Below are 22,731 nucleotides of genomic sequence, written 5' to 3'. Positions count from 1 at the left end.
AGAATCCAATTCACCTCTAATGTGTACTTCACTTGGAATTTAAAAAAAATGTTTAAATTTATCAGCATTATTAGATGAAATTGGGAAGGTCCTATAGGACTGAAATTTTAAAAAACGCAATAGCACCATCCCTTTAAATAATCCATTTTTACCATAGCAAACTGTCTTAACTTAGAGAAAGAAGCACTTGAAGTCTACATCTACAACTGCAACAGCTTTGGAGTTTTCCAAATTTCAGCCACAAAGTATTAATGATTGTGTTGGCTTAAAAGCAATAGAAAAATAAAGCACTGATAATGAATAATGATTTTCTGATAAAATTCAAGGCAAACTAAATATAATATTAATCTGAAACATTTTCCAACTAAACTTTTCAGAACATTTAAAGAAATACTGCTTATGTATTAACCATAGGCAAGAGAAAAAAAAAGGAATGCCTAAGTGTAGGATAGTTATAATATACATTAATATTCCTTGTTTCCAAGGTGATTCCTGGAAATTACCTCTCTTCCATAATCAGGAGATTAGAGTATAATCTGGCATATAGAAATCTTCTCCAACTTACTGGTTATAGAAATATAAAATTTTACTTGTTTCCCTAATAGAGTGTTCAGGCCAAGAAGACTGTAGTGCAAAACCAGAACCTTGTGCTTATTAATGATAGCTCCAGTTTACTCCCCAAAATTTCAGTTGCTAGCAACAATCTGCCTAGTGAACTCAAAACAGAATTTCATAGTTTTTCAAATTAGGCAGTAAACTGTCAAAATTGCCTATGTGTGAATTATCTACTTAAAGAGATTGTCTACATATGATTTTTAAGTCCCAGAATAATTTTTTTCTACAACATTGCACTTTTTTTAGGCCTCCTCAAAATTTAATTAATTTCCAATAGTAACCTATACAAACTATATATATATATATATATATATGTATGTATATAATCAGGAAGATCTTTGAATCTCCTATATTCTTAGGATCATAAAGATTTAAAACTACAAATGACTTTAGAAATCACCTTCATTTTAGCTAAAATCAATCGGAGGCCTATGGGGATAATGTGATTCATTCAATGATATACAAGTAGGTAATTAATAAAGAAAGAATGAGAACCTAACTTCTGCCTCCAGATTCAGTTGTCTTTCCACTATGTCTCACCAGCAGTAGTGGCAGTATAGTTATGGGAGTTAGAGAAGATGGCAGAGAGAAGACAGGCATAGTTCTAAAATCTCCTGATCTTCCCCCATATTTGATATGAAACAAACCTCTTAACAGTTCTAAGAGTTAGAAGACTGTATCCTGAGTTTATTGCAAAGCTACTTACTAGCTACACAATTTTGATGAGTCATTTAAAAGTCTCAATTTCATCATCTACAAAATGAAAATCCTAAGACTTCCCCTCCAACCTTAAAGGCATGCTGTAAAGATCAAGAGTTAACAAAAATTAAAGTATTTTGTAAACTATAAAATCCTAAACAAATATATGGTGTCATTACTAACACACAAATACTTATTCAGACTACTGATTCACTTCCCTCTCCTGCCATGGAGTTTTCATAGTAATGTTACAGTTATGACGGTGATAAAAATCTTCTCATCAACAATCATTTATTAAATGTATGCTATGTGTTGAAGAGATTAAATGACATGGATAAAAAAATAAAGTTAGTGATATAGGCATTTTGCAATTTTTGTAGGTTTGACATTAAAGTTTTTTCAAGTCTGAGTAGCCTTGTCTCTGGGATAGGCAGTTTTCCCCACAATGAAAAAAGTTATTTCAAGAGAAATTAAAGAAAGTCTATGTAATTAAGTTCAAATAAAAATCACTGAAATTTTGTTAGAATAAGAAAAATTAAAATATAGCTCCTTAAATTTTGCAAAGCATTTTTCATATATAATTATTTCACTCAGAAATTTAATAATTGAATAGTAACTTTTTCAGAAGTGAGACAGGCAATACTTTTCTAAAAAAGAAACATAGATTATTATATATAATTAAAATGTCTACATCAAATCTTATTTGTATCTTCTACTTAAATTTACATCATTATCTCAAAGCATAAATGTATAAAATTGCAGTATATGAATGTGATTGAGTACTATTGTCCTGTAAGAAATCATGAACAGGCAGACTTCAGAAAAGCATGGAAAGACTTGTATGAACTGATGCTGAGTGAAGTGAGCAGAATCAGGAGAATACTGTACACACTAACAGCAACATTGTTTGATGATCAACTATGAGCTCCTCTCAGCAGTTCAGTGAACAAGGATAATTCTAAAAGAGTGATGAAAAATGCTATCCACATACAGGGAAAAAAACAAACTATGGTACACTATTATGACTTTTCAAAACTTGTTTTGATTTTTTTCTCTCATGGTTTTTTCCTCCCCTTTAGTTCTGATTCTTTTTTCACAATGTGATTAATTGAAAATATGTTAAACATGATTGTACAAATCTAGAACTCAAAAATTTACAAAAAGATGAAAACTGAAACCTATCTTTGCATGTAATCAGAAAGAATAACATTAAAAATTATAAATGCATAAAATATTTCTTTTCACAAACATGCAGTAAGTTCACAGTATTTTAATCACTCAGAAAACTAAGCTATTTAAGATTCAGAGACTTACCTCATCACAGTCTCCTTCAACCATGGCATAAATAGCTTTCTTAACCAAGTTAGTACCTAGAATACAGATATCAGTGTTAGCAGAGTACAAGGACAGGTATTTCATTAAAAGTCTGAGTTAAAAGAATTCAGAATAATGCAGAAACACCAAGTATTACACTGAAAGAAGTCTCAAAAAGTACTTTATTGATTGATAATAGGCATATGTAACATTAAAATCTAAATTTACAGACTTTAGACCAAGTATGTAGCTGTATCAGGAAATTTTTCTTAGTGAAACACTATATATACAAAGCCACAGATGTCAAGTTAACAATCTCTAAGCAGCAACCCCTAAAGACTCTGTTTCATAAATTCACAGATCCGAGAACTGTCACAAGAAATCTTCAACTTAGTTGTCCAGAGAAGAAATAGTTCTGACTCTATGAATGTCTTTAAAAAGACAGAGTCCCAAAATAAGGAACCAACTGATTTACTGGAAAAGGAGCCCATTCAGTTGTTTCAGTTCTTTTTGACTCTTCATGGCCCTATTTCGGGTTTTCTGAGCAAATAAACTGGAGTAATTGCTATTACATTCTCTAATTCATTTTACAGATGAAGAAACTGAAGCAAAGTTAAATGACTTGCTAGTAAGGTCTATTCACTGGTTGATTCTTTGGATCTTAAATTCTACAAACCACTGAGTCTCCTGAACATTAGGCTGGTTAGGACAAATCTATGCAGAGAGTCAACGGTTACTGATATTTTGATAATTTAAATTTCAGAAAGAGTCTTAAGTTTAAAATGTCTTTATAATAATTTTTTCATGTTATAAAGTGAAAAACAATATTTATTCCAAACTTTAGAATCCTTAACTGAACACAAAAGATTCTTCTTAATTTTTGCCTCTCCTCATCTCTCTCTCCCAAGGTGCTGCTGGATTACCTTGTTCAAGGGATGCTTCTCTTTCAACTTTCTGCCAATTCTTCTTCCACTTTCCTCATCTCCCAACCCTAAGGATACCCCAAATATCCAATATATGTCTTATATAGCATTTGTCCTTAAGGTTTTCCCACCCCTAATCCTGCCAATGGCTTGAAGAATAGAAATGGCTTCTCACACCACTTAGAAGAGTTTGGCGTAAACAACCACAATTCTATTGGCAAGACCAGATCTTATCATTTGCCTTAAGCACTGAATCCTAAGGTGCTCCAGATTTTCTGATCTGTCCTGCTGTGACACCCTCTTAATACCCAGGCATGGCAATTTCACCTGATAATTCATCCTAAAGATTCTTGGGTCTTGTCATTTGTCCTGTTGCTATATCACCTTGAAAACTTCTGGGCCCTGCTATCCACCCTGCACTTGAACCATCCTATATGGATTGTGTTCTCTAATTTGAGGAAGAGTTTTTTGAGAAGAGGTTTCATCTTGCTTTTCTAATTGTGTCTTTCACCCCCCTCTACCTCCTACCTGAAGCTTAACAATGCTTGACACAAAATATGCAGCACTTTAAAAATTCTTTTTCATTCATTCATTCTTTAAATAAATTTCTTAAATCACGTTATTATATAAAGTACATAGAAAACCTTACTATTCTGCTTCTTAATTTATGTAATTACTTTTGTTCAATATACTAAATGTAATTTTTCCTATATCACTGACACAGCAATTTTTAAACTAGGAAAAAACAAAATTTACATTTAAACAAGGATTTGCATTTATATTCAATTGAATTCAGCTGTGGGTTTCAAAGAATTTTTTGGAATATTTCTGAAAAAAATGTGTCAAAGATATAAAGGTTTAGTATCATCAAAAAAAAAAAAGGGCCATAATATTAAAATGAGTCAAAAAGAATGAAAAGAGCTATTACTTAATTAGCAGATTGGACCTTCTCAAATGATATCAGTCCTTTTAAAAAAAATTATTCCTTCTTAAATACACAGAAAATAGGAGTCTGTCTACATAATAAATTCTAAGTCATAAAATCTTAGCTTTCTTTATAACTTTGCAGTTCACTTAAGTTAAATTTGCAATTGTGTCAAATTTTCATGCTGGTTAGCACATTTAGCTCAGAAATGGTTTTAGAAAACTAAAATTCTTGGTTTGTGAGCAAAAACAGAGACATGTAGGTGGTACAATGAATAGGATGCTGGACCTGAAGACAAGAAGACCCTAGTTCAAATCCAGTATCACCTATTAACTGCATGACTCTGAACAAGTTTATGATCTGTAAAATGAGGACAATATCACTTACTCCCTGGGGGTATCTGAAAGAATGAGCACTGAAACCTATCATCATCATCATCAATGATACTTTATTACTTAAGCTATAAACCATTAATAAAGCCCCCCCAAAGGAGTGGCTAGGTGGCGCAGAGGATAAAGTACTAGCCCTGGAGTCAGGAGTACCTGGGTTCAAATCTGGTCTCAAACACTTAATAACTACCTAGCTGTGTGGCCTTGGGCAAGCCACTTAACCCCATTTGCCTTGAAAAAAACCCTAAAAAAATAAAATAAAGCCCCCCCCAAAAAAGGAAAAAACAGATCATCAGCAAACTGCCAATGGAAATTCGTGGGGAATGTCATCCAATCTCATCTTGTTTTCTATTTCCATCCCTTTGTCCAGAAACATAACCTATGCTTGCATCAGTATTCAACAACTGCCTAAGATCTTCCAAGTTGCCCTACAGGATCCCACCCCAAACAGAAGGGACATCTTCCCTTTTTAATTTTGACAGGTCACTTTATAGCATTTTCTCTATTGGCTTAACTAGCCAAAAGCTTAAAAAATAATTTATGCACTTAACCTCTTTTCCCCTTGCCAGGAAAAAAATAATTAAGAAGGAGATGTTATTTTTCTTCTTAATATACCCATTGACTTAGAAATGGTAGATATGGATTTGTTGAATTGAATTTCAGGAAAGTTCAGTCCCAAGTGGTTCTTACTTTAGTGATAAAAACCAAACTACAATACCCTCAGACAACTCTAGTCTGCTGATTCCTCCATCACAAAAAAAACTAAACTAATAATACAGTGTTATAGGGATATGTTTTTAACAGGTTACAAAAAACGGACAAGTTTAAGATTGTAGAATTTTGAGTTCCTTTGTCAGTCCAAAAAAAATTGTCAATTTTTAGTTCCTTTCTGCCTTTGTGGCAGACAAGAGTTGCTAGTGATTATTTGGTGCTGGAAATACCCAAATAAAAATTTTATCCAGATACTTAACTAAGTAAATTAACGTTTCCTTCAGGATAAGTACCAGATAAAACAACAACTCTGTGAAATCTGTAACATTTATTAAAAACAAAAAAAAAATCTTAAATATGTTTCAAAGGTAAATAGAGGTGGAAAAGCTCTCCAAAGACTTAGAAGAGAATCTCTTCGCAGGCCTTTTTTCAAGATCCAACTAAGGTTAACAGTTCCTACATGAAGCCTTTCCTGATCTTCCCCAGCTTCACACTTCTTCTATAGCACTTTCCCTGGCTCTCTTTTTTTTTTTGCTTCTAACATTCTCTCTTCCTCATATCCAAGGTTTTCTGTATATGCTCTCTCTCACTTCTCCCTCTCCCTCCATTAAAATTGGGATCCTCTGGAAGAGGAACTACCACATGGATGCACGTATACTTAGGACAGGGTCTAAGCATATCACAGGTGTTTAAAAATTACTAAAATTGAAAAGAAGCATAAGAGGAGGAAAAAAAAGTAAAAAAAGAGTTCTTTAAAGTATCATGAATGAGCATCAGGTCTATTAGCTTATTTTCCTGAGTTTCTTAGGTTTATCTCTAGATACCACTTTCATTTTCATTGACCTTCATCTCAAAACTTAAAAGTACCGAACCATTGCTTTAATTACAAAAATAAAAAAAAATTCTTACCAATGCCATTTCTCCTGTATTTGGAATCCACTGCTAACATGGCTATATAACCTCTGCGGAACATCTTTTTGTGCATATCCAACTTGCAAACGATGGCACCTACACACTCCTCCCCTACCACAGCCTTAAAAATAAATGAACAATTATGAAGTATATGTTCTCATCAGTTATAATACATTACTATAATGAAAAAGTTCTAAACCAATGAATACCATTTATTAGGTTAAGATCCTCAAGATAGCAAATAATACATTAACCAAATCAGAATTTTCTTAAAATTGTAACCTAGGAACTCCCTGAGACATGAATTTCTTATTATATTATTATTAACAGCCTGAAAAACAGGTCAACTAGTACATCTTGCACAATGTAGATACTGAGTAACCACTGATTTGACAACAAAATGAAGTATTAAAACTTTTTGCATGAACCCATGATAAGTAAATAATCACTGTCTTTGGGGGGAAAGGAGATGAATACATGTAGTAAAGAGGAAAAACCATTGTTTCAGGACATTTGAGTATTAATTACAGGTTTAATTACAGTATTCTATGTTCTGCATTTATTTTAGCACACCTAATTATTCAATTTCTTTAAGAGGTTTAATGGAAAAGATATGATGGAATAAAAGTACAAGGCATATTACTTTGACTGTAGTAGGATCTTTAAAAATATATGTTTTGAGTTATTCTATCATTCACATTTTTATAAAATGGATTTATCCAAATGTATAGGCTTTATTACACAGAAGACAATTCGTTAAAAGAAGTATATGTACTTTGAATCCTAAAGGAGTTTTAGTTATTTAAGTGCCCAAAAGAGCACATGGAAGGATATCTCACCCATAAGGCAGTCCTAAGCTCTGAAGACAGCATTATATAGTGAAAAAATAAAATAAAATAAAATAAATAAAAAAATAAAAATAAAAATATAAATTTTTAAGGTTTCAAGCTTACTAGAGGTTCTCAGTTTTCTAGGTTTGTAAAAAAAATCTAAATGTTTATTAGCTGACAATTTCATAACTTCTATTTAATAAGACTTAAGAAAGGTTTCACAAAATTGGAGTCATCCTGTCTTCTAACAAATTTCATCATAGCAGTATCTCCACCCATTCATAGGCTGGCATAGATGAACTGTAATGTGCATCTTTAAGAAAAATGTCCATGTTTACAGATACTTAGGAATATTGGAGCATCTTAACATAATTACATATTTCATGATATCTATAGTACTAAATATCTCAGGTAAAAATTCACTTTTGCAATTAATGAATTTTCCAAGAAGAAACTACCACCACCACCACCACCACCACCACCCACCCACCCACCCTTTTAAAAAGGTGATGGAGTCAAGTTTAAAGAGAAAACTTCTGAAATCTTTCAATTTGCTCTTAAGACAGGAAAAAGTTCAAATTGCAGTAAAACACAAAACACCCTGACCAAAAAAATATTTTGGAACCTGATTTTAAAAGTTCTGCCTTGAAAGGTAGTGTGATAGAGTACAAAGTGTTTGAATCTTTAACTGGATAAGTAGCTCATGGTTCATATCCTGATTCTGTCACTGTCTGTTCACTCTCAGGAAAGTCATTTAACTTCCCTGCATAAAAATATAAATTTAAGGGACTAAGATGTTCCATCTCTAAATCAGTGATCTTACAAACCTTTTTTTAAGAATGTCACAGAAAACAACTGATTAGAAAGAACATTTTTCTCAAAATATATTTTATGCTAAATTCCATGTTAGTTAAATATATTTGATTATCTCATAAAACATAACAAAGTCACCTCCTATCAGTTTCCCAAAGTTGTTTGTTATTAACAAAATTCTGAAATTCTTATTTTATTTCAAGCAAAGGAAATTATCTTTGATAAGATCATTACCATTAATCTAAGAGTAGATGTTATCAAATTCTATAAAACCAGAAAGGATTATGAGTTGGGCCAATTATGATGGACTTTACAAATCCAGGGAAAGACCAATTGAAACTTTGGATCATAAGTTTAAGACAAATAAAATAAAGTCCGATTTTATACATCTAATATAGTCCTTTGGGAATCAAATTAATTTGATTCATCTTGATTTTTTTTTTAACAAAATTATTTTTCTACTTAGAATTGATGGTTAGTTTCATTCCAGGGGAAACTCTGTACAGTGTATCCTGTGGGGGAAAAAAATCATTATAATCATGATAGGATCTTCCCCAGAAGAATGTAAGCACCTTGAGGGCAGGGATTCTCTTTCTCTCTCTCTCTCTCTCTTTCTTTCTTTGTATTCCCAGTGCCTGGCACATAATAAAGAGTTTAACAATTGTTTGTTGAATGGAACTCCTACAACCATGATGAAAAATCACATATAAATCATATCTTATATGGTAAAGTAAATGGCATATTTAACCTGAATAAAAATACAATTACACAACGTAGTTAGTATTTGACAGAAATTGATATTTACTTTAAAAGCTTATTTAAAATTTATAATAATATATATAAAGAAATATAATACAGTTTTTTTAAAAGGGGGAGAAATTAATACTAAAAACCAATCTGAATGACTCAACCTACTTACTAGGAAAACTACTGACCCACATAAATTGACATACCAACAAAAAGGAAAAAAAAAGACATTAGTGGTCATTTTCTACAGTTGTAATTTCAAGTGGAAAAATAGTCATAATTACCTAGAAAATTAAGATAAATCTTTTATTACCAGGGACTCCTAGAATTAACCCAGTTTATAAGAATGAAATCTTTATCTCTTTTGATTCAAAATGGTGAAATGGCCTAATGAAAGTATTAATGTCATCAAAAACACCAAAATACAGTTTACTTTTAACAATTCGACTGACTCTATCCAGTTCATCTCTGGCCCTTTAACCAAGTAGAATTAAGCAGAAAAAAAATTAATACCTGTATTATCATTTTTAAGAACAAAAACCCAATTTTATACAAAAGGCCTAAGACTTAACATAAATTTAAAATGTCTTAGTAAAATAGCAGTTTTATCAAGTTAAAAAATATTTTGGTTAAAAACAAAAAAAAGTGCTAAGTATATATCATTTTAAAATTATGAAATAATTTTAGATTATTGATACTATATTTGAACAATTGGGGGGGGGTATTCCAAAGTAAAAAAAGTTTTAAACGTGTACTCTCAATATATTACTACCAAATAACGATTTTTTCTAAATCAAGGAATTATCTTTAAAACTAAAATAAAATCAGTACTAATCTGAAAGTAGATGTTATCAAATTCTATAAAGCAGAAAGGATATGAAGTCCACAAATGTGGACTTGTTCACAAATCCAGGAAAAGACCAATTGAAGTTTTGTATCATGTTTAAAACAAATAAAATAAAGTATTACTATACATCTCTACTGTATACACACAAAACTTAGTGCCAAAGAGATGATACATATTGGAAATAACAGTTTCAAAAAAATGTTATGATAAATTCAAGAATGGTCATAAAATGAATATATAATACCATTTTGTCAATACAAATCATTTTTATGGTACCTGCCATTTTCATGCTCTCTTCCTTTAGTGGTAAAGGACATCTTTAGAACTCCCTAATGTTTTTAAGTTGTCAGGGCAGCCAAACACATAATCTTACAAAATAACCTTTGGTTGTTCAGGTCATGGGCTGGATTCAATTTCACTTATGTTTATAAGATCACAGGCTTTAGGAAGAGGCAGTACATACAACACAGTGCAGGAAAAGCTGGTTTTGGAATTAGGAAAACCTAGGTTCAAGTCCCGCCTCTGACCCATAATAGCTGTGTGACCATGAGGAAATGACAACATTTCAGTGTCACTGGCCATTTCCAAGGGGAGATATTCTGGTATGAAACCAAAGTGCCTCCAGTGTAGTACCAAAATTAAAAGAAAAAATGCACAAGGACCATGAGTAATTGTATTGTTTGAGTTTTTCACTTTAGAGAAGCAACTAAAGTCCAGAGAGGCTAAGTGACTTACATAAGGTAGCACGAGTGGTAATAGGTCCCATAGTTCGCTCAAGATCTTGTGAATGATAAAATATAGAGTGCATAAAAGGAGAAAAAGAGAGATGGGAGGAGCCTTAAAGGCAGACTAAATAATAGGTTGGTTGAAGAAATTAAGGAGAGTATGATTAGAAGAGCTGATGAGTTTGCTGTTGGGAAGATTCCTGTATAGGCATCACTTGGATGAGACAGATTCTAAAGGGTCAACCAATAAGGATTCTGTGATTCCACATCTAGTGTTCTTTCTAATTCACTTTTTTCCCTGTTCTTGAATCTAAAGTATCATTATGAAATGTAGCATCAGTCTGGTATCAAAAGTCTTGGGTTGCTACCATGTGATCTTAGTCAAGCCACAAACTCCATGGGTTTCAGTTTCCAAATCTGTGGTTAAATAAATAGGTTAATGTAGATAATCTCAAGTTTCTAGTAACTCCTGGACCCTATAACTATGTAAAATTTTGCATTTATTTTTAACAGTTCTAGTTCTTAATGGAAAATCTAAATTTTAAGATCTCCCAGTAAAGGAACAAGCTCCAAATGGACACTAATCTTCACTGCCTAAAAAGATGTACAAGCACAAATCATGCCTAAGGAAATCCCAAATTTATTATAGTAAGCCTTAGGTCCTGAACATCAGCAGGAAAAACAAAGACCTTATAAAAATCATGAACAATGTCTTCTTCAATATCTAACTATCACAAAAAAAATCTCGCCTATGGAAAAGACTGTACAGTCTATGGAGAAGAGAACACAAAATGTTTAAGTGTCTAAAGTTATGGTATTTCCATTAAAAATCTAGCTCGCCACAAGGGACAAGGTTATTTAGTTAACCTTGCAATTTAATCAATGTTTTTACAGGAATTTAAAAAAAAGGTTACATCAAGTGTTCTTAACAAAGCTAGAAAACCATGGTTAAAAGTCCAAATTAAATTACTATTTCTTAAACAGTAATTCCCTCTCAGTTTATCAATTTGGAATCCTAAAAAGTCCAGTGAAATTCACTTTTTATAGTAATGGCAGATTAAGCATAAAGTAAAAGAAACCACTACAATCACAGGTCTATGTAAGAACAGACTGAAAAATGGCACTGTTAATCACAATTATCAAGTCCTTTTCTCAGACTAAAACACCTGTGTGAAAAGTACTTTAAGGATAGACCACTTGTAACAAAAGTAATTAACTTTTAAACTAATAGAAAATGGTTTGGATACATTACTGATACTATATTAAACTGGGGGAAAAAAACCCAGTGCTAATGTAGTTGCTAGTTTTCCCTTACAAAATCATTAAATAGTTCTAAGAATTTGGGGGGTGTAACACTTCTTTTTTTTACTGATTTTTATGGGACCAACAAATAATTTTAGTATTTACACAATAAAAGTCACCTAAGTTCATTTGTCGTTCAGTTTATTTATTAGGTATCATTGTGACCTGTGGAATATTTCTTTTATAAAAACTGCTTGCTAACTGTGAATGAATTAAAAAAAAAACCCTCATTCAATTTATACACTCTCACTACCAACTAGAAATTTTGCTAACGTAAAATTCAGCATTTTTAACCAGATGTAGGGGGAACACAGAGCAGCCCTTATTTTTTTGTGTCTGCCCATTCTCAACTTAAGTAAAATTAAATTAACAATTTCACACCTGATTTTCTACATCCTACACAAGTGCCCAAAACCGGGCCACCTGAGGGTGGTAACTGTCCTAAAGTTTAAAAAAACAAACAAAAAACTTCTGATTACAGAATCTGTAAGATTTAATGCTTCCATTTAGCCATATCGTTATAGACAATCATGCTCATCAAAACGTGTCTTTCATTCCTCTACTGGCACTACAATCATTTTTGGATATACTTCTCCACTGAAAGTATCTGAGTAGAATCGCCTTCAAAGTTAATGACTGTCAAGTGTTTGGATGATGATGGCTGATCCTCTCAAGACTAGGGTTAAAAATGATACATGACACAAAACCTCCAATCCCTTCCCATTAAACTTCCATTACATCAATACAGTTGACCCTAGCCATGATTTCTTACCTTTAAACAGTTTTTTAAAAAAAAATCTTCAAATAACTGTGTGTATACATCTACTTTCCACCACATTCCGTACTAGGAAAAGCAGGGGTTTAGGAATTGTGTCAGCTTGCCACACACATTCCCTCCCCGGCATGATCTGGATCCTCAGAGGGGGGTCACTCCCTTTTCTCCTTTCACCCACTTACCAAGAAGCATAGCTGTGGCCAGTTGTGGATAAAATATCTATAGGTATAAATGGAGTAGGGTTCAGACAGATCTTTGGTGATCAGTCTCATGATATCGGGCATTTGTAGCTCGGATTCGTATCGGACATATCGTATCGTCCGATCCTCCTCGGGTTCTGCCTCCCTGTCAGAGGAGGTTGTTAAGCTGCAGACAGCTGTCAGGGAGGAGGAGAGCAGCAGCAGCGACTCGTCTTCCTCCTCCTCTTGCTCAGTCCCAGCAGCCAGTCCGTTGCGGGCCGAGGCCAGGCCGGCGGCGGCGGCCGCTGCGGCGGCGGCCGCGGCCGGCGCTGCGGGGTGTGGGGGCGCAGTTCTCGCATTATTGGGGAGCGTGTGAGGGGTTCTCTCCCTGGGGGGCTGCCCCGCTCTGCCGGCTGCGGCGGCCCGCGGGGGGCCGTCGACGGCGGGGCCCGAGGTGGGGTCGGCGGCGCCCGCGATCTTGCTCTTGAGGGCGGCGGCTGCCCGCAGGTGCCTCAGCTCGGGGCTGATGAGCCCGTTGAGCTGCTGCTGCTCCGGCTGCGGCGGCGGCGGCGGGGTCTGCGGGCAGTGGAGCCGCGGGAGCCCCTGGGAGGCGGCCGCCTCGCCGGCCCGGCCGCGGCCCCGGCCCCGGCCGCCGCCGCCCGCCCGGCGCTCCTCGTCGTCCTCTTCGTCCTCGCTGCAGCAGGCCGGGGCGGCCCCCGCGGGGAAGGGGCGGCGCGGCTCGGCCGCTGCCGGTGGCGGCGGAGGCAGGAGGCTGCTAGGCCCGGGCGGTCTCTCCGCCATCCTAGAAGCGACACAGACCGAGAAAGGCGCCCATGAGCCCGGGCCGCGGCTCCGGGAGAGGGGGACGGGGCGAGGGGAGGGGAACAAAGCCGGGCCGGCCCCCCGGGCCGCTGCCCCCAGCCCCCGGGGCCTGCCCCCCGCCTGCCCTCTCACAGCGCCGCCCAGCTGCCCGGCGGCGGCAGCCTCCGCCGGCGCCTCCCCAGCGCCCAGGCCGGGCCCGCCGCCCCCCTGCGCCTCCGCCACTGACCCCACACCAGTCCCCGCCGCCGCTGCCGCGCCCGCTCCGCCGCCGCCGCCTGGGCCGCGCCGCCGCCTCCTGCTCGGCCGCCGCCGCCGCCGAGTTTTTTCACTCAGCCTCCCCTGCCGTAAAGCGCCGTCGCTGTTAGCCCCGGTAAAGTTTCCTGTCCCCGGCTTTACGACACTTCCCTGCCTAGCGGCTTCCCGAACGCTCAAGAGGAAAGCGAGGAGGAGCGGGAGGACGGACCCACCTGGGCCGCGCGGGGCCCTGCCCCCTCCCCGCCCCCGGGCCCCGCCGCGCCGGCCAGGCCCCCCCCCCCCCCGGGGCGTCCGTGGTCCGGCCCGGCCCGGCCCGGCCCTCCGCTCCGGGCTCCTGGCCCAGCCCGGGCCGAGGCGCGCCGGCCTGCGCTTCCCCGGCCCGGCCCTCCTTCCCGGGGCCGCCCCCGCCCCCGGCACGCCGGGCTCCGGGGAACTCCGGGGCCCTCCTGCGCTGCGGGGCCCGGGCCTCTCGGCCCCGGCGCTTCCCTCCAGCCGCCCCCACACTCATTCATTTTAAGTCGCTGCCCTCAGCCCTTGAACACGTGCTTTTGAACACGTCCGTTTCGGTAGTAGCACCGGGGGGACCAAAGGAGAAAGTCCACATCTCCCGCTGAGCCAGGAGGGAGCTGGGGATTTCCTGCTTCGGGGTTCGGAACCCCTGAGTCCTCAAGGCTTAAGCTTGAAACGTTTGTTCCGCAGCTATTTGCTTTTGAATGACACAAATAGCCTAAATTTTATGTAAAGGGAAAGGCTCCTACCCCCACCCATTGGCATTGCGTTTGCAAAAAAGACTAAAGTTTTAAGTAATACTGTTTTTTTACTTCTAAAAGTTAAAAATCAGATCACTAAAATAAGTGTATCTACATACAATTCATACAAAATATACAAACTACAGGGCAATCCTATTACATACGAGAATATAAAAGAGATGAAATTAAAAACACTTGCAACTAGGAGGGAAGGGTAAGGCCAGGTGTATTTACAGGTGAATTCTTATTAAGCTTAATGAACAACGACAAATTATTCTTAAACATTCGGGGAAGGGGGAGGGAAGCACTATTATATTCAGTAGACAAATACAATCCTAAAACTTTCACGGAAGAACAAAAAGCAAGAAAAAGAATTGTAGATCAACATCATGAATGCATATTGAACAAAAATTTCCGATAAAATCCTGGCAAAAAAGACCACAACAAAACAAGCTTGGAAAGTTGCCTCTACATTCTAAAAGATCTCTTGATGTTTTGATCTACTTGGCTCATTTTTTATCTCAAATACATTAAAATCAGATTTCAAGCCTTTTTGATCTCAACTTCTTTCAGCAATAATGCTATTTAGGTGATAGTCGTACAGGAAATGTAACACTGAGAATGGTTGTCTTAGAGTACAAATCTGAGTAATTACATTTTGAATCATGAAATATTAATGAAACTACACGTTTAATGTGAGTAAGAACTTTATGGAAAGTTTTATTTTGACTTGAAGCATCAGACCATTCTTAGGTTCTTTAGATAGTGCTAAATTTGCTAGTTTTGCATGATGGAGAGGACTATTGGCTAATATTTACTTTAAATTTTAATTTCATTCTTTAGGGAATTGTATGAATACAGGAACACTTTGCACACAGTTAAAAGCTTAGCTCCAATTGAAAATGCTCCAGATTATTCATTAAAACAAGGAATGTGGTAAAATGCAAACTCAAAAATGGTCCTTTACTTGTCCACCTGTTGCTGGTGACTGAAAGTTAAACAAAATATTTTGTTTCTGTTTAGAATGAAAGATAACAATGTTGCATTGATCTACTAGGCCCTCCAGCTCTTCTGGTAATGAAATGGTTCTCACCACTAGTGGAGGAAAGAGTTACCATGATCCAATCCTACTGTCTCCCCCCAACACACACATACATACTGTTTGCTTAGGAACTACTGGGATACTTCTACTGGAGTTCAGTGGAATTGACTGGCAACTCAGACTTACTTGGTGTAGAGGATTCCTTAGTCTTTTCTCCTCCAACCAGTCTGCTTCCCCCAAAGCTCAGGTCTGTAATGCAAATAGGTTGTGTGATTTACTAGAGTCAGATATCAAGTCATCAAACACATTGGCAGAGTTAGAATGATATATAATAAAAGTGACTTTTTTTAAAGGATTCTGCTCCTAATCCATACATTTGGACATTTAACCCTCTTCTGTCTAGAAACATACAAAGGCAAAGTGAAGTAGAAAAAGAGCTAGGAAAGATAGCTGCATGACAGGACCTAGAACTCAGATCCTCCATAGTAAAGTTCTAAAAAATGGCATAAATTTTTGGGGCAAAATATCAAAGACCAGCATGTCTAAAATCTTCCAACAATCCAATGTGCCCCTAAGAGGTAGAAAGACCCCAATGAAGGGATGGACATAGCCTTGGTCAGGGAGGGGGAGGGTGGTAGACAGAATCCTGGCTGTAAGTAGGGAGTAGGGAAAGGGAATAAGCATTTGTGTACAAGGCACTATAATAAGCATTTAAAAAATATTATTTTATTTGATCTTCACTATGGCCCTTCAAAGTAGGTGCTTTAATATCCCCATTTCACAACTGAGGAACATGAAGCAGAAGTTAAATGACTTCCCTAAGGTCACACAGCTAATAAGTATCTGAGGCCAGATTCATTCACAGTGGCATCTGGCAGCATCCAGGAAGTTGGGGCCTTATCCTCAGGTTCAAAGTACAGGATCTGACTTTTACTCAAGTATGTTTTACTCAACCCATTCACTAAAACCCATGATTTGAGCCAAACAAAGAAAGTGCCATATACAAAGAAGAAATAACTTGTTCTGAAAATCATCCTAGGGGTAAATCTTGAAGAGAGTAATCCCAAGCAGAGCCTCAGAGAAAAAAAAATGTCCTACTTTTAATTACACTACAGTGCCCAGGGAGGAAATGTACACCAGGGTTATAGGAGATTCCAGACTCCTACTAGGACAGCAACACACCCATACCAGGTCACCTTAATGGGGAGAAGTGCCAGTTGGCACCTTTGTTATTATCCACTACTCATTTCTGAGTCACAGATTCAGGGTGGAGTGAGTAAGGAACCTAGGCTGGGAGTAGTTTCCAGGTAGGGAGGTCCTGGAGAAAAGAGAACATTTAGAAGCCTGAAAGAGCAACAACATTGAGGTCCAGGCCCCAGACTCAGCTTAGGTTCCTAGCTTTGTCCAGACTGAAGAGCAATAATTAGAAAACAAATAGCAACCTAAAGTTCTGTCACAGAACTTTCCAGCTGAATGATAAGAGGTGCAATCCAGAAGCAATCTACTCTTGAACACAGTTGAACTCAGGTTAGGAATATGCAGAGGTCAGATAAGAGGCCAGCAATCAGACTTTCTTGGCTTTGGAAGCACTGAAAACTTGCACATTCCCAGTCTGCCCCTGAGATCCTGGAAAAAATCCTACACTTAATACCCCAAGAAAGGAGCAACAGGACCACCTTAGATCTTTCTTCTAAAAATGTAACAGAGTGTATCCTTAACATGAAGTCCAAAGTAAAGAAGGAGGCTAGAAGAATGGACATATGGATACCATAAAGACTTCATTCAGTGACAGGGATGCACAGACACAAATGAAGAGGAAATTACTCAAAAATATCTATAAACAATGCCTCAGAGAGACAAGGAATATGTTTTATAAATGAAATGAGAGCACTAGGGGGGAAAAATGGAAAAGAAATTTATGATACAGAAGAATTGGAAGGAGGTTCAAAATTTTGCCCAAGCAACAAGCTTCCAGAAAATTAAAGTGAAACCAATGCCTCCATGAGGCAACAAGAGATATTAAAATAAAATCAAAAAGTTGAAAAAATAGAAGAAAATGTATGGTATTTATTTCATAGCAAAAACAACTGACATGGGAAAAAAAAAAGATCAAGGGGAACAAATTTAAGATTCATTGGGGGGCAGCTAGGTGGCGTAGTGGATAAAGCACCGGCCTTGGAGTCAGGAGTACCTGGGTTCAAATTCGGTCTCAGACAATAATTACCTAGCTGTGTGGCCTTGGGCAAGCCACTTAACCCCATTTGCCTTGAAAAAAAACAAAAAAAAACAAAAAACAAAAAAAAAAGATTCATTGGACAATCTGAATGTATGACAAAAATAAACATATAAAAAAATAAAAGAGGCTAGATATTCATAAAACTGATCAAATTTCAAAACCAAAAAGGAAAAGTAGAATTAGAAAGATCAGAAAGTCACTTCATAAATTTTCCCAACATATTATAGTCAAAATCCAGAACTTTCAGGACAAAGAAAAAACACTTCAGGCAATCAGAAGAAAGAATGGGGAGGGGAGGGAGGGGAGAGGTATGAATGAATCTTAAATGAAATAGAAGACTTTTGTGCATGTCTACTCAAAGCTACATAGAAACTTTGAAGTTCAGCCACAGGAGTGAGGAGAAATGTAAAAATGTAACTGTTTATGAACAATGAATTTAAATATGGAAAGATTATGTGTGTGTGTGTGTGTGTGTGTGTGTGTGTCCCCTCTGAACCAATATTATTATCATCAGAATTCTCAAAGGGAGTCCATTAAGATAAGTCTGGGAGCGGTTCTGTTATGTCTTGATATACAATTTTAGAGAAAAATTGGAAAGAGGAAAGAACAATATTTTGGGTAAGGTGTAGGGAAAGGTAGTTTAGTGAAAATTGCCTAATCAGGGTGCACAAGTAGACACCTGTACAAAGAAAGAGGAGGGAGTGGAAGGTGTGGCTAACCCTTGGACCCTCACTTTCATCTGAACTGGTCAAAAGAAATCAGAATGCACACACACACACACACACACACACACACACACACACACAGAAACACAAATACAGATACTATAAAATTATCTATAACATATCTATATTATGTATAATATCTATATGTGTGTGCACGTAATACTTGTCACTCAACTGGGAAATAGAAAAGAAAAGAAGGGGGAAGGGTAATGAGAGGTAAATTGAGAAAGGAATTAGTCCTAAGCAAAACTAAGGATAAACAAAAAAAATTTATAGCTCTTTTTATTTTAAGTTTTTGCAAGGCAGTGGGATTAAGTGACTAACCCACAACCACACAGCTAGGTAATTATTAAGTGTCTGAGGCTGGATTTGAACTTAGGTCCTCCTGACTCCAGGATCGGTGCTTTATTCACTAGCTGCCCCATAGCTCTTTTTGAAGTGGCAAAAGAATGGTAATCTGAGGGAAAACTCTTATATTGAGGAATGGATGCATAAGTTTAATATAATATATATAATACATAATATAATATAATTTAGAAATGTGATAGACTACTATTGTGCTGAACTCTTACCAGCATAATGACCAAACAGCATTCCAGAGGACTAATGATGAAATATATTACTCAGCTCCTGATAGGTGAAGGACTAAGAATTCAGAATGAGACAAAAATATTTTTGGGGACGTGGAATGTCCCAAATGTGGGACAAATGTCCCAATTTGGAAACATACTTTGAATTGCTATGCATGCTTCTAATGGGTTTTATTTTTCTTTGTGTTCTCAGTTTATTGAGGTGGAGATATAGTTCAGGTGGGAGAATGGGAAGGTGGATTTTGGATGATTAAAACAAATTAACTATTTTTTAAAAACTGTTGCTTGCTCAATATAAATTCTATTTTCTACTGAGCAAATGGTGCAAGGTCATACAAATAAGGTCCAGTATTGCCTGTTATGGATTTGGTGATTCAAGATGGTCTCTTCAAACAAAAATGGAATGCCATGGGAGATTATTGTTAAATGGAAATGGTTCATTAGAAATCACACTTGCTTATGTCCCTCTGGTGCTGGTGCCCTTCACAAACAGGTGTTGGCTATTCCAGAGATTGAAGCCTCCAATTTTGAAACCCTTCCTCTTTTCACTAGCCCAGTAGGCCCCCAAGAAAGACATGGATCCTTTGGAATGCCATTTTGCTGGTTTACTGACGGTTCCATCTGTTATGAGATAGGTATATAAAATTAGACTTCACTAGCCACTAATATGGGAACAAGAGATACCCTAGGGAATTAGGGCCCTGGCAAGTCTTCTCAGTGGGCTGAGTTCCAAGCCTAAATGGATGGCATGTGAGAGAGCCTGGAGTGAGGGGACAAAGATCTTCATCCACACAGATTCCTGAGCAGTGGACATGTTTCTGGCCAAGTCTAGAATCTGCAGAGCAGGACTAAGTAATCAAAGGTCTTCACTTTTGGGGTCAGGATCGATGGAAGAATTCTTCCAGTGCCTCCCATTGTAACATATCAGCACCCATCAAAGATAGCCTAAGCTAAACAATCAGCTTGGAGTTATTACAAATACAGCAGAGGTTGGGGGGAGAGGGTGGATCCTTTGCCAATACGGACAGAGAAGTGGTATAGCATCATTGTGCTAGAGACAGGACCATATAATTCCCCTTTGGTAAGAATAAGGCCACTGTTCCTGCTGACCTGTACTTGTGAGTTAGAGCACATATCTAACCCAAGTGGCTTTCATTTGTCTCCAACTGGCAAAATGGCATTTTCCTTTTTCAAGGCAAAAGATTTGCTCCTACTGATCAATAACTGTATAATCATGCATCTGACTGATCATGTCATGTGTCCAGCCTCACAGAATCAAATCAGTGATGCCACAGGAACAAGGAGGACTCTCCAGTCCAATGAATTTTGAGATCAAGGCCTCAGGAACATTTATCTAATTATGATGGATTGGTTTTTGGAAGCAGTTCTGGTGAACCCTCTCTAACTTTTTCCTTAATCTTTACCTAGCACAAAGTCACCCTAGCATCAAGTTTCATGCCCCCCTTAGAAAGCACTCTAAACCCTGGAGAAATTGCTTATGTTCCCTTAAATTGATAGGCGTCCTTTCCTCTGTAATATTTCAAAGAACTCTCCCTGAAAGGAGTTAGGGGACAAAATGGATAACATTATCAGGAGACATTCTGGTTTTTAATAGCATGGGGGGAAATTAAATTGTGATTCTATAACTATCATAAATATATGTGTGTGTGTGTGTGTGTATATATATATATATATATATATATATATATATATGTACTTTTTTTAAAAAGGGGGGGGGCAGCGAGGTGGTACAATGAAGTGGTGCAGTGAATAGAGCACCGGCCCTGGAGTCAGGAGTACCTAAGTTCAAATCTGGCCTCAGACACTTAATAATTACCTAGTTATGTGACCTTGGGCAAGCCACTTAACCCCATTGCCTTGCCAAAAAAAAAAAAAAGAGGGAGCTATATAACTCTGTAGTAATTCTGAGTCCTTGGATATATAGGAAGGGGAGTCCTTTAACCCCTGTGGAAGTCCTTCCACAGGGGCTGCTAAGGAGGCAAAAAATTTATATTATTCTCTAAATACGACTCTCAGAGAGGAAGGAGTCAGGGAATTCTGAGTGGTTGGGAGAACCTTGGTATTAACTTCGATTCAAACACAGGTTGCATGCAAAAGGCTTTTATGATCTTAGTTATGCTACTATAGATGATCCTGACTTGTGATAAAAGTATGCTATAAGTCATCATTTGTTTGGTCACTTTGATGTTTCTGGAGTTATCCCTTCTCATCATCACCTCAGGGGAAGAATCTGTGACTATGCTGGAGGTGGTATCATCTGTTCTATGTTCTTGATATTCCTGCTGCCATTCTAGCTCATTATCACACATTTGCTATAAGAGACTGAACTGTGAAGACTTTAGCATTACCCCCAATATGGATCATATCATTGAGATCTGAGATTCAGTTCTTTTGAATGGGGTTTAAAAATATTAAGATTTTTGACTTATTGACATTGTTTTATTTTTATTTATAGTGACTTGGGGAGGGAGGAGGGGGAGAAGCAATCCTGTCTGTGACAGAAAGATTATTCAGTAAAAGCACAGAAAACATTTAAATGGGGGGGAGGTCTCTGAAGAACCTTAGCTCCTTGCCACCATGGATCAGGGTAATATGTGATAGATTCAGTGTCTACAAAAGTTCCTTTTTCTCCCCTGCAACATGGTTAGGCAGGTGTAATCTGTGCCTTCCTTAAAACACTTCCTAGTTATTTCTGGCTATGTTGATGTGACCTTTTTGTTCAACTAGGAGCATACACATTCCCAACTATGTGGAATTAGGATTCTTTCAATTTATTGGGTGCCAGAACACTACACAACTCACCATATCCTGCTCTGTTGACTAGATGTGTTTCCATATGGATATTGAAGGAGGCTGCTTTTATAGAAGCTAAAGATTACCTATCCTTGTTGTATGTCCTTGTCATGTTGGAGCTGATTAGACTTCCTTTTATTAACTGTTCAATAATCTATCAATACCTAATTTCATTCCAATAAAACTGCATTGAGTATGAATGTCAGCTACCTCCCCTCCTTGTAGTGGTTATCATTTAACTCATTTAACTCCTTCCAATTTCTTTCTAGGTTTCTCTTCAATTCTATGATTTTATTTCAAAATTTCTATTCAGCTGTGACTTTTTTTTTGTTTTTTGCATGGCAGTGGGGTTAGGTAACTTGCCCAGGATAACACAGATAGGTAATTATTAAGGGTCTAAGGTAGGATTTGAACTCAGGTCCCCCTGACTACAGGTCAGATGCTCTATCCATTGCACCACCTAGCTATCCCTAAACTGTGACCTTTTCTTTAAGAATGTTTGAAAGTTTTCTATTCAATTAAAGGTCTAATTTCTCCCTGCCTCTCCCCATAAGATTATATTCAGAAGTTAATTTATTCTTTGCTGCAAATCTTTACCTTTCACCTTTTGGTATATCATCTGCCAAAAGTTTTTTTAAGTCTTTAATTACTTGTGTAAATATCAATTATTATTATTATTTTCATTATTGCTTCGTTAGTTCTTACATTTGAATTACTTGAGGTGAAATTGTAAAAGTTTTTAATTTTATATTTTGTCAGATTATAGGGGTAGAGATTGGTTAAAGGTATAGA

At 37.5% G+C, this 22,731-nt stretch overlaps 1 protein-coding gene across 2 annotated transcripts in view; it reads right to left on the bottom strand.

Moving 5' to 3' along the window:
* Positions 1–22,731, bottom strand: part of NAA30 (N-alpha-acetyltransferase 30, NatC catalytic subunit) — a 58,458-nt gene that overhangs the window by 21,444 nt on the left and 14,283 nt on the right. The window contains exons 2-5 of one of the 2 annotated variants that reach the window (XM_074235892.1): positions 15,761–15,823; positions 12,710–13,508; positions 6,486–6,609; positions 2,629–2,684 (exon numbers count right to left, since the gene is read on the bottom strand). In XM_074235892.1, the coding sequence (XP_074091993.1) occupies positions 2,629–2,684; positions 6,486–6,609; positions 12,710–13,507 (978 nt within the window). In that variant the 5' untranslated portion in view covers position 13,508; positions 15,761–15,823. Of the gene's footprint in view, positions 1–2,628; positions 2,685–6,485; positions 6,610–12,709; positions 13,509–13,754; positions 13,850–15,760; positions 15,824–22,731 lie in introns of those variants that run through there. The other variant, XM_074235893.1, reaches the window with a different exon arrangement.

The sequence above is a fragment of the Macrotis lagotis genome, chromosome 4 (assembly GCF_037893015.1).
Source record: "Macrotis lagotis isolate mMagLag1 chromosome 4, bilby.v1.9.chrom.fasta, whole genome shotgun sequence".
Taxonomy (NCBI): domain Eukaryota; kingdom Metazoa; phylum Chordata; class Mammalia; order Peramelemorphia; family Peramelidae; genus Macrotis; species Macrotis lagotis.
Note: the sequence above shows the minus strand (reverse complement) of the source record. Positions and strands in the feature narration are given on the sequence as shown.